Source organism: Bombus terrestris, chromosome 16, assembly GCF_910591885.1.
Source record: "Bombus terrestris chromosome 16, iyBomTerr1.2, whole genome shotgun sequence".
Classification (NCBI taxonomy): Eukaryota; Metazoa; Arthropoda; class Insecta; order Hymenoptera; family Apidae; genus Bombus; species Bombus terrestris.
In genome coordinates this window covers 3,345,519-3,358,059 of record NC_063284.1, presented here as the reverse complement: position 1 = coordinate 3,358,059, position 12,541 = coordinate 3,345,519, and the positions used below count along the sequence as shown (strand labels likewise).

Genomic DNA, 12,541 nt, shown 5'->3' with positions numbered 1-12,541 from the left:
TTCTGCCCTGATATAATGACTTCGAGCAAAGATTCCAACACTCGTTCACGGACCCCACCCGTGCCAAAACCCAAGCCGGAGCCAAAATCCACATGATCAAATCCGATAGTCGAGAGGATTTCCAGAATCTTCTGGAGCCGAGTTTATTTCATTAACAGAGGCCAAAACGGGAGAGCAACGAGGGCAGTAATAGACCATCGAGAAAATCATCCACGTGCAGAGAAGCTCGATTATTATCCGAAGTGATGTGGACCGTACCTACCTCGGATAATGCGGGGAACTTTGTTAGCTTCCACGAACCGTACAATAAACTCGTAAAAAGCATTTTAATAACATAAGCGTGTATTTTGGTCTAATTGATTATTCGATCGGTTGAAAGTTTGATTTAATCGCTTTCACGATACCTGACTATATTTATGCTTCCGTACTTTTCGTGTTAAAATTTGGAACAAAAAAGAGGTGGCAAGGGGGAAAAAAGAAAAAAAAGACAAAGGAAGAACAAAGCTACGGTAAAGTTCGAGGCACTTCGGATAATACGGAAGTTCGGTTAAACGAGACTCGGATAACCGACACTGCACTGTACGTACGGTGCAACCTATCGGTTTAAGGATCAATCAGAATCGATCCGACCCACAAGTAGAATAGGCTCGGTCGGACGCGTAATTAGGAGAATTTTGCCCAGGCTCCGGCCAATGTTCACCGTTTATCAGGCAAATCGGAATTGCTTCGCGTTCGTTGGAATAATATCGAAGGTTAGGTAAGGAGGTACGTCGTCGCCGACCTAATTAACGACGACGTCGAAGGCGCTCCGATTCTCTCTCTCTCTCTCTCTCTCTTTCTGTTTGAAAGTTAAAGTGCTCAGGCGATCCAGGCTCGATAAAAGCGACCCTGCGCGCCCTTATTCATCCCCGTTCCTGGTATACTAATACACGAGCCCGGAGCGACGGCGTGACACGGTGCAGGCGCCGCGACGCGTGCAATGACTGACTCACAGAACAAATCAGACCCCCTGCCGTTCAATATGCATGAGTTATCATTGGTAACGGAACAGGAATGAATCATATTTCGCGACGATCTCAACCGGCACTCGTTATTTCACTTCACCCTTCTTCCTCCTCATTTTTTCTTTCTTTTCTTCTTTTTTTTTTTCTTCTAACCGAAACGATCGACCAGCCACGTCTACTAAAGAACTAGGAACCTTTCGGACGAGCGTACGACGATTTGGTTTCCACTTCTTCTTTGGTTTAATACAGGCAGAGGGGGCGAGAGAGCGACAACAGCGTGCGCCACGGTGGTGTGAGTCGAAATGAAACCGGAGAGCCTTTCCTCTTGCTTACACGGGAACACTTGGACGCGAGATTGATTCTTCGATAAGGAGTCGACGGAGAAACTGTTGACAAAGGAATTTTTCGGTTAGAAAGTGACGTTTATGCGACACGTAGCACGTAGCTACTGACGGAGTTTCTCTCCTCGACGTATTTACGACACGCGTCTTCAGCGCCGAAATTATTGCACTCGAGTAGGCGTCCTCGGTCATTTGCAAGGTAATGACTTTGTCAAAAAACGAAAATTAGAGAAGTTTTAATTGTATGCAACGTTGGAAGACGATGAACACGTATCGTATTCTTTATTCGCTTTTGTGTCGGATATTTTTGAAATATAGTTGCTTGCTACTGTGTACACCTGATGGAAATTTCCTTTTATTTCCAACGTAGAACAAAGGATATTTTTGATCTCACACAAATGCAATCTTCTTAACCCTCCGCCGGCAATATAGTTTCTTTTTTTTTTACTAACACGATTTCTTATCGTGTTGGGCTTTGGAAATCCAAAAAAATTCCCAGATACTTATTGTAGTATTTAATTCACTACTCAAGTGATGCTTTAACTAAGTATTTAAACAATAAAAATAAAAATAAAACTTGGAAAGTTATGAAAAAATGGGAATTTCTTTAAAACTACACGGTTTTGTGTTGAACAAATATTTAAAAAAAAATGGGTTTTACCCATAAAACTATGATCTTTAAAATTCATATATGTATGGTCTTTAATTAACTACGCCAACGTAGGAATCAGGATACAGCCCTTTAGTTATTTCATCTATTCTCAGAAGCAATTCAGAGTTATAATACGCGACGAGCAAAAGGAGGCAAACGAAGGTTCGAACGAAAGGAAATACAAGAGTAAAATAATGGTGCCGTTGGTGGCACACAGTGACAGGCGTCAAAGAAACGTCTAATGTTTTTACAGTTCCGTATCTTTTCTACTCCCAGTAGCCGACTTTCCTTTTTTTCTCCCCACCCCCTGCCTCTCCCTCCCCCCTGCCTTTTCACTCTCCCGCTCGTTATCGAGCCTTCTTATCTCTCTTTCATTCTCTCCTCCGTCGTCTTCACACTTATCACGGTTTTCTTCCCTTTTCCCTTTCACTGGCGACGCTACGCCATTTACATCGCCATTCACGTCCACCCTGCCCTTCTTTCTTATCGTCCTCTCCCTTTCTGCCTCCTTTAATAACCACTCGCGTCCGCTATCTTCCTCGGACAACAGCCACACGTAGCCACTACCGCGTGATTTCTCTTCTTTTCTTCCCCCCCCCACTCCCCCTTTTCTTCGACAGTCACACCCTCGTTCAACCCTGGATTCAAACGAAAGGCAACCCTTTGTCAATCGAAAAGAAGCCACTGGACAAGGTAACAAGTGACTTCCAGGCCGATGGGAAAATATTTGCTGTAAGGGGAGCGCCCGCGAGGAACACGTCCCTAGGGATTTTAAATACGGTCCAGACTGAAAGCACCGGACAAACCCCGGGAACTCGGTCATATCCGCGTTTCTAGTCGATCGTTCAAAGTTCGTTGTGTGATGCTTTCTTGGAGCTACTATGGTTGACAGATTCGACTTTTTATTGATAGGTTGGTAAAAGATTTAGAGTGGAGCAATTTTTGTGTCTAGGAGATTGATTGGTTCGTTTGGCACGCGATTTAACGCGGATATAGTGATTTATACTTTAGACAGTTTGTTGTTATCCCTATGAATGCATAAACATCTAGTCGCCTGTTGATGACAAATACACGCCGACTACTCTCTCTGAGATTCACAGGCTCTCGTCTTCTCAGATTTTCACCGTCTGTGGACAGATGCATTCAGAGGTTACTTATATTTTAGATACTATTATTCCCAACAGTAGCGCCTAGTTCATAATAATCGTTACATTCTGGGGAATTTCCTGTCAGAATTTCCCTAATTGTCGTTGTAATCGTCTAAGCAATTTGATATCCTAATAAGACCGATGAAAAACAATGAGACATTCGTTGAATTCTTTGATCATTTGTGCGGAGTGTGAAAGAAAAGGAAACGAGGACAACGCAAGTTGAGATAATAAAATCTCCCCTTCATCTTGTTTCGTATTTTCAACTATGTCGTATTGAAGTTCTTCTGTTTGATCACAGAAAGAATTGCGTTTGTTACCGAATTTAATCGTTACGTGGCGCTTGGATCGCTGCATCAACGGGACCGATAAATGCAGCCCGCCCCGGGCATTCGTGGAATAATTGGATCGGTTTTTGCAATTGTGAATCACGGCCCTCGACAATCAGAGGAACAAGACTTTTTCTCTTCCGTTCACGCGACTTTTCCGGACCAGATACCACGGTGTGCTGCCTTATCTTCAGAGAATGCCACTCTTTTCCTCCGCGTAGTCTCATGCCATCGTTTCTTTGTCCTTTCTTCCCTTACGATTCCTCGTAACCTTTGTTTAGGCTTTTGAAGACGGAAATAAAGAGCTACGAGAAAGACGAAAGGTGTATTCTTTGTCTTGTGGATATCTTAGATATTGAGAATATCGTTGAACATGTATTAAAAAGCAATTATTGCGATTTTTTTGAAATTTTTAGAAAATTATTATTTTTTAGTACCAACGATCGGTAAAGTGACTCACGTAATTAAAGAGTATCCCAATTTAATTTTAACAATTTTTCGATGGTTCTTAGTACCTTTTGGCGTTTTAAGGTTGTTGAATTGTGCTCGTAAATAACGGTATACTATCTTATCGACGGAATCAAAGGAAAGTGTTCGAAATCCATTCCGAGGAAATTTTTCTCCGTTACAAAGTAAAAGCAATAATTATACGCTTTGCGAATTGGAGAATCCTCGAGCAGAAATTGTTGAAGAATAACAGTCGTAGAAAGAAAAGAGAGAAAGTTGACTGTCTCGGCTTTAGATTAAAGTGTCTTGCATTTACGCAGACGTCGAGATTCCCTCTTTTTCTCTGTTCTGGAACACCTAACAATGATTCTTTCTCTTACTGCGAGAGGAGATAATTCTCTTTGTTGCAGAGTGTGCCCTTAATGTCGGCCGATTTCGTAGTTAATGCCAGTCGCGTTTAAAAGTAATGGGGCTAAAAAAGTCGAGGAAAATGAAATCGAAGCGTGCCACGAGATAAACGACAAGAACGGTTCTTTATTCTTTTATTTCTGTTGTAATTTCTGGAAACCTATCTCTTCCCCTCCCCCCTCTCTCTTCCTCTCTGCGAAAGACCGACTAACGACGAGTCCACGAACTATATAAATTGATATCCAAACTGGTTTGCACGTGGATTATCTAATTGTAATTGGTCGTGTCTCGCGAAAATCCACGGCCATAAATATTTTCATGGTAAAACAAATTTTCGAAATTACTGATTTAAAAATTTACTTACAAATTTGCTCAATTACACGCTTGAAAAATTTCTTGGAACTTAAATTACTCCCTGCAAAAGTAATGAGGATAACTTATGAAATATTATAGATTTTTTTACATGAATAAATAAATGTGACAATGTTAATTCCTTTGTTTCTGACGAGAAGGTTATTATTGTTAAGGGCATGCTAGGTCTTCGAAAAAAATAACGACCTTTTTAACCTCATGTAACGTTAATGCCAAGATATTGAACATATATTCAACGAGCATATTGTTTTAGAATATTTTCTATCAACGTTTAAAATTAATTTGCAAGATATTTTCTCATTTTCCGAAATTTCCTCTGGGAACAAGCGGTTATTCATACGTTGATAAATTATTAATATACGAAATTGATTCAAAATATCAAAACAGACGGATCGATAATTTATTCCACGTGAATCAAGTAACATAAATTCTAGAAGCTAAGGTATATAATATAATAGTAATTACCATTCGCGTACTTTAATTACTAGTTCAAATAATTACAAATTTATTGTCGAATTTCCCGAGGGAATTATATTCCTCGTAACGTTTCTATTTTTATAGTGCAAGTTCGTCAGAGTATTTCTCCAACGTCCTAATTTTTATTGGCGACAAGATATTGACACTTGCGTCGAAAAATCACGAAAACGTCAAGCTTTCTCGTGTGATATACGACTTTAAGCGCTTTCCACTTTTTTCATACGATGCTTTACGTCGTTTTTCATATAGCTGAAAAATTTAGAAAAATTGAGCAATTCGCCTACCATGCAAACATATATAATTGTACCTAATTTGATATTTATTTTTGATACATAATTTTGATAAGCAAGTACGAGTGGACAAATGATTTTGGCAAGAGGTTCGCGTGCGATGTAACACGGACGATCGCGTGAAGAACGCGAGCGCGGAAAAACGCGACGTTTCATCAGTATCAGTGGAAGGTTAAAAGGCAATTCGATGGAATTGTTCTAGCGTTGTTGGGAACAGTGAGCAAACACGCGTGAGAATGGCTTCGCGTTCCCAACGTTGAACGATTCATACGACTATCGCTGTCACGCTGCAGTTTTCCCTTTTCAACCTCCGTGAATTTGTTAGGTCTCTTGCCCACTTGCAACTAGTCGCGCAACTTGCCGAGTATCGCGACTGAGGTAAAACAGTATTTGTGCAGTCACAGCCTCGTAGGTGTGTGTTTTTAGGCGCAGGAACCATGAAATCTGACACCTTCGCTTCGGAGAGATTATACAATGAAATTTTATCTGCACGTCGAATAAAAATGTGTATTCTAACATGTAAATGTGTAGCGGCACTTGACAACAACTATGACCGGACGACAGTAGCGCGATGAGATAAACAAATATTATACTAATCCCACAGAACACCCCTCCCCACCCCTCCCAGACCATCCCCTCCCATCCCCCCCCTAATAGGCTAGCGAACTGTCCTGTTTTTGCGTCCAGGCTTTCAGGACATAAACTAAAACATTGCACATAAGCACAGCGCAACAGCGGCTTAAATTTAGCTTACAATAATAGGCGTAAAAAAAAAAAAAAAAAAAAAAAATGTAATAATGCATGGCTACGTCGTACCGTCGCGTATCGGTACTTTTGCCTGTACCACCCTACGATTAGAATTCAGCGTTTATTCTTGAAAAAAAAAAACCATGTAAAAACAAATATGTAAAAAATGCTGGAATTAATAAACAAAGTTAAAAAAAATAAAAAAAAAAGACAGTAGCGCAATGGTTAGCGTCTTTGGTTACAAACGTTCGGGACCCGGGTTCAAATCCCGGCGTCCGTAGTCCGATTTTTCTTCCACGACATCTTAATGAGAAGAAAGCAGCAGTAGTCCACCAGCGACATCTACACCAGCATCAGCACTATTTCCGACTACTATCGCATCTTAAATGTTTTTCCTATAACATTATCAATCACAGTTTAGACAGAGAAGCATCGACTAATTAAATAATTTGTTCGGTATTGAACGGTAATTTTAATATTGGGACGCTTCAAACGCGTAATTTCGGACGATATATGAATATAAAAATATAACTGGTACTTGCAGTATTAACACCCTTAGTTACGCTTCACGAATGTCTCTGGCAAAAACGCTCTCATAATTCGAGACCGCATGAATATTAGGTACAAATCGAATCTCGTAAGAGGTAGGAAAGCAAGGGTGGAGTTTTGGAGGGTCAGCGAATGGCGAACCCGCATGTATAAAGAACTTAATGGCTCGGTGAAGAGCTTTCATAGTCTGTTAATAAGACCAAGGGAAAACTGTATTACGTGTGAAATTAGCATCGCGACATTCATACGATGTTGCTCTTCCAGAAAATCGAAATCTGTCTCGTTACTTTTTAATAATTAATAATAATAATTTGCATAAACATTTCACAGTCTCCTAACTAGCGTCAATTTGTGTTGCAGGCACGCTAGCGTTGAGGATGCTGGAGCTGGTGGTCCCCCAGCACGTGGTCCGTGGCCAGAACATCAAGTTGGAGTGCAACTTTAACCTGGACGGTGAGACGTTATACTCGGTAAAATGGTACAAAGACGGGAACGAGTTCTACCGATACGTGCCGCAGAACATGCCGCCTGTGCTCGTCTTTCAGCTGCCAGGTGTCACGGCGAACGTAAGAATCACGTTGTATTGATTTTTACCGCGTCTCGTGCCAATGCACCCCTCGCCTAGCTTATTCTATTTAAAGCGCATCGCTTCTCATTTTTATCGCGTTCTGTCGCCTGCGTTTCTATTCAATCTTGCCCATTTCTGGTCTACGAATTTCTCTTCGGGCCTCCGTAATGTACGGCCAACGAAATTCGGTCGGGAACAGTGTCCAGCTGTTTCACGAGACTGCACCTGTTCCCTTGGGCTACGTATCTTTCTCTTACAAGAGAAATTAGGGTTTGCGAATTTTTTATCAGCTAGCAGCTTGCTTTTAGCCTTTGGTGTTTTGTAATATGCCATCGTCGATATTGTTCACCTTTTTATTTTGAGTATCCTAGGGATTTCTGGAATTTCTTTTTAGAGATCCTTAACATTTTGTAGGGTTGAATAGTTGTTAGGTCGTAGAAAATCTACCCTTTTTTGAATGATTGATAAATAGATATTTATGCAATTGTTTCTACGAATAATTAAAATAGCAAGGCCTAGATAGAAGAGACTTTGCACTCGGATGTTCCCTCTGACGGAACTCGAAGAGAAACTCGGTGATTATATAGCACAAAATTACTAAAGCTCAAGCTTTCTTTAAAATATATCTTTCCTTGAAGTTTCGTCTTCACGTTGTACTAAAAAACAAATAAAGAAACGAAAGATATGGCCAGAGGATTAAATATCGTAATCGGTAAACTCCGGATATTTCAATCACAAAAAATGTTATTTCAATACATGCTGAGCACCCGCTTCTGGTAGCCTCATAAACTCTCACAGAAGAATGTTGATGGCAAGAATTAGCTATAAAAACCGCTGGAATCATGATAGCTGATTCGAGGAATAGTACAGGGGTCAATTGCAATGGGTTAATTGGTCCATAGCGCTACAGGGAGAATCATTGTCGTTTTCCAGATTCACAATTCTACCGAGAGATCGGTCGTTCTCTATTCCGTGAACCTAATGAGCACCGGAAGATACAGATGCGAGGTGTCAGCCGAGGCGCCATCCTTCCAAACGGTCTCCGATCACTCGGACATGCTGGTAGTGGGTAAGAAACGTTTACAGATCGTTGCATCAGTTGATCCTCCCCATCGCCAACCACACGGCAAACGTTTTTTACATCGTAACAAAAATACCAAACGTCCTTTCTGCTTCCCTCTAGCATGACAGGTCCACGTAGATTCACTATTAGTTCCATCCCATTTACTATTAAAAAAAAATAAGTTAATTTTAACTTGTGTAGCTTCTTCCTCTTCTTTGTTTTTGCAGGAGTTATATATAAACATAATATTTTTTATCTATTTTTCTATAATTTTCATCTTGATTTTATACTTACCATGGTGAAAAACGAAGCGTTAGATACAAAATTTGTTAATTTTTATTTTTTACAATAAATAGTGAGGTAAATAACTTTATAGTAAAATAGCATAGTCTGTGTAGGGCTATTTTTCCTCCTTATCGTTTCATCACTATGAAACTATTTTTAATTTCCTTTTAATTTTCTGATAATTTTTTAATATTATACGAATATCTCATTATTGCAAACATTTTGAGATTTAATATTAACTCTATTTACTTACTTGGCTTGTAATTTAGTAAAATTACATAAATACGTATCCTTACATAACCTTACTCTTCAAAGAATTTAAGTATCTCCGAGAGAAAAAGAAAATGGTAAAAAACTTGCAGCCCTACCGGAAGACGGGCCCATTATCACCGGAAGGCCAGGAAGGCATCGTTATCAAGTCGGTGACGTGGTGCGGTTCAATTGCACTTCGGCGAAGTCTAAACCAGCTGCCATGCTCAGCTGGTTCATCAACGGGGACCCTGTAAGTAACTTATACTTATAACTGTTCCTGGTACTTGTCAGAAGCCATGAAATTCCGTGGGAAAAGTCCTGTGCGACATTTTTCTTATCGCTGCTTATCCGCTGTAATTACTCGCTTGCCATCAATTTCAACTTCTTTCAACACTGTCCACTGGGTGACCACCGCAAGTATATTGATTTTCAGAATATAGCGTGATGTTGGATTAAGGAACGGTATTCCGTTAATTGGACAACCGAGGCGGATCGTTTAAAACAGCTAATTGAAGTGTTATAAATGATGCCGACCGTATTGCACATTCGTTTTATTAGAACACCGCCATCTATGAGCATCTTTAATGACTACGTAACTCAAGTATCCCTTGTTCGTTAGTTTCCAATACATGGTAAACATTGATTCAGGAGCTTCCTGCATCTAACGCAATTTTAATGCAAGAATTTGAGGTAGCGAATGATATTTTAGAAATCGAAAATACAACGACATGCTCCGAACACTAATTTTGAACATTGATTGCTTGGAATCTAGAGGATTGCAGTTCGATTTCTTGTAATTGGAAACCAGGAAATTCTTTAAGGATACACTAATCTATGTATAAAAAGTCGATAAATACATAATTGAGAAAAGGACCTAACAGGTTTCGTAATGAGATAGTTGAATTATTATGAAATTTTTTAAAAAAATTTTATAAAAAGAAACAAAGGTCTGTAGGAATCTTTATTATTATTAATTCATTAAATCTAGAACCAAAGCAGGTACGCCCAATTTCCAATTTTGTCATGTAAATTCTTTTTCCAAAGAACTGCTCAATTATTTATCCCTTCACCCAATTCGCCATTCCCTTTGTGCTCAGCCCGATCTTTCTCCTAAAAGAACAATTGAACGAATCTTCCAGTCGACGTCCATTACCTGTTCCATAAATAATTACCTAGTCCAGGTATTGGTCAAACACCTGTTAATAAATCATTCGTGTGCTTTCACGTGCCTGCCATCTTTCGAAACGTTGCAGTCCCTCGAGTGCAGTCCAACTCGATCACAGGGTTAACGTAGCCGTAACTTATCCTGGTCAGGCTCGCTCGTCCAAAGTAGAATTGCAAATTCGATTTACTTCCCCTAAACACGCAGACACCTGCACGTGAAGAAGCAGACTTTTATATCTTTTTCTTTCTTTTTTTCTTATTATTTTTGGTGGGATTCAGGTCGACACGCAATACTTGCGAGGGCCCCACATCACTGAGGTGGATCGCGAGGGTCTGGAAACCGCCGTGCTAGGTCTGGAGTTCCGTCTGCGTACGAAGCACTTCAAGAGGGGGGACCTGAAGATCAAATGCCTGGCAACGATAGCGACCGTATATTGGAAATCGAACGAGCTCAGCATAGAGGGTGAAAGGCCCCTCAAGATGCCGGTCATGGAGAGCAGGGAGACAAGGGCGCAAGGCCATACGCACGCGGAACATATCTTAGGAGGTAAGCAATAGAACACGAGCTGCTCGGTCGGTATACAGTTGTCGGCGAAATTATTCGATCACTTGTCAAACCTTTCATGAGTATACAGTGCCTACAAAAGGAATTGACAGATGCCCTTATTTTCTAATGAAGCGCTTCTCTATTAGAATCTACATTTCATTTCCGTAATATCAAATTACTAAATAATGAGAAATTTAACATACTTTAATTAATTAGTACGTACATGCTATGGTAATCGCAATGGTTTGCCAGTAGTTTTTGTAGCCATTATATTATGCGTTATATATAAAACATTTCCAAATTGGAATAGCAGTATAATGACCAGTATAGAGCTTGAAACAAATTCGAGAATAATTGAGATACATAGAAAGTATAAGATATTTAGTATAAAGATATATATCAAGCTAACATTTTTTTATATATCGCTTTTCGAATATCTTGCTCGGTTAGGAGCTTTTGCACACCACTGTATACACGTTGTAACGCGAAGTAGAATCATAAAAAAAGTTATTATTTGGAACGGAAGGCATCGAAAATATAGAACGGCGGTTTTTCGTGGAAGCTTTCATTCTGAAGGAAAAGCATTCCGAAGAGATCGCTTAAGGACGCGTGCACTTGACGGAAAAGCCTCAGTGGTTCCCATTTCTTCTCGTTTATACAGTCCCGTTGAAAATGCATTTAAAAATTGTTTCGATAGAAAATTATTTGAAATTTATGAAATATTAGTTTGTTTTTCATTATTACTTAATTATTTATTGTTTCGTGTAATGAATTGTATTATATATAAATTAAATTCATTGAAAATTTAAATTATTCAACGATTTTCGTGCTTTGTTTTGAAGCCTCTATTTTCCATATATCGATAAAAAATTCTGTCGGTAAAGCAAATAGTGATTCGATAATTTATCGATTAGTGAGTAACCTTTTCGATTAAAGTGAATGGGACAATTAGTTTAGATATGTCAAATTCTTTTTCAGAAACATGAGAACCGCTGTTATACTTCAGTTAACTCTTGGACAGCGAATTTGTGGATGGCGATGGCTAGGTCAACTTTGATACGGACATTTCACGTTTATACTCTCTAATGATATACTTGCGTGTTATCATTTTATCAGATTATATATAAACAGTTTTATTTCTGGGATAAATATTATTATTACGTTGGGGTAAATATCGGAGAATTATATTTGAAAGTGTTATTAAAAAATTTATTATCGTTTCCCACACTTTATTTTTATTTTCATTTTTATTTTTATTTACTTCCTCATATATTGTTCAGTATATTATACTAAAAATTCCACAAAAATTATGGTTATAATAACTATAATTCAGGTGCACGTAGCACATTTTCAAACCACTTTCCTTCTAAGCCAAGTAAGGAAAAAAGAAATTTTGTTGCTTTTAAAAAAGGAATAATTTTCTAGAAATATTCATAACTTTTCAAATTAAATACAACTATTTTAAGTCCATCATGACATCTACTAATTCTTTTTCATTTCCAAACAGATTTTCATCCCCTAGGAGAGGCTCCCTAACCTATAAACAATCCTTTACCACCAAGACATCAATCGTTAAGATCGATGCCAAGGAAAAAGGACCGTCTGTCCACGAGGAAATATCGAGACGAAATATCGTTAGGAAAAACTGTGACAACGAATCAGAGACACGTTCGTTTGCCGACAATTTGCTGACTTATGGTCACATGCCTGGCGAACGTCAGTAAACGTTTGTGTCAGTAGCCTGTGGATGCAATTCCCTCGCCAATATCGATCGAATTAAACCGACGATACGTTCCGATTTTTCACTCGATTTCCATCGTCCATTTTACTCTTTTCTCTTTCTCTGTCTCTATTTTATTTTATTTTTTCCTTGTCCCTGATTCGTCGACAAAAATTGC

General features: G+C 39.1%; 1 protein-coding gene and 1 long non-coding RNA gene across 5 annotated transcripts in view; one reads left to right on the top strand and one right to left on the bottom strand.

Moving 5' to 3' along the window:
- Positions 1-12,541, top strand: part of LOC100650751 — a 122,297-nt gene that overhangs the window by 108,273 nt on the left and 1,483 nt on the right. For 3 of the 4 annotated variants that reach the window (XM_020868137.2, XM_048413034.1, XM_012319711.3), the window contains 4 exons: positions 7,125-7,330; positions 8,266-8,401; positions 9,043-9,182; positions 10,376-10,643. In XM_020868137.2, coding sequence (XP_020723796.1) covers positions 7,125-7,330; positions 8,266-8,401; positions 9,043-9,182; positions 10,376-10,643 — 750 coding nt within the window. Of the gene's footprint in view, positions 1-7,124; positions 7,331-8,265; positions 8,402-9,042; positions 9,183-10,375; positions 10,644-11,621; positions 11,811-12,150; positions 12,376-12,541 lie in introns of all 4 variants that reach the window. The other variant, XR_007226670.1, reaches the window with a different exon arrangement.
- LOC125386492 lies at positions 8,059-9,043 on the bottom strand. Its single transcript, XR_007226681.1, has 2 exons — positions 8,690-9,043; positions 8,059-8,559 (listed from the first exon to the last, which is right to left on the bottom strand). It is a non-coding gene; the product is annotated as an uncharacterized LOC125386492 (long non-coding RNA).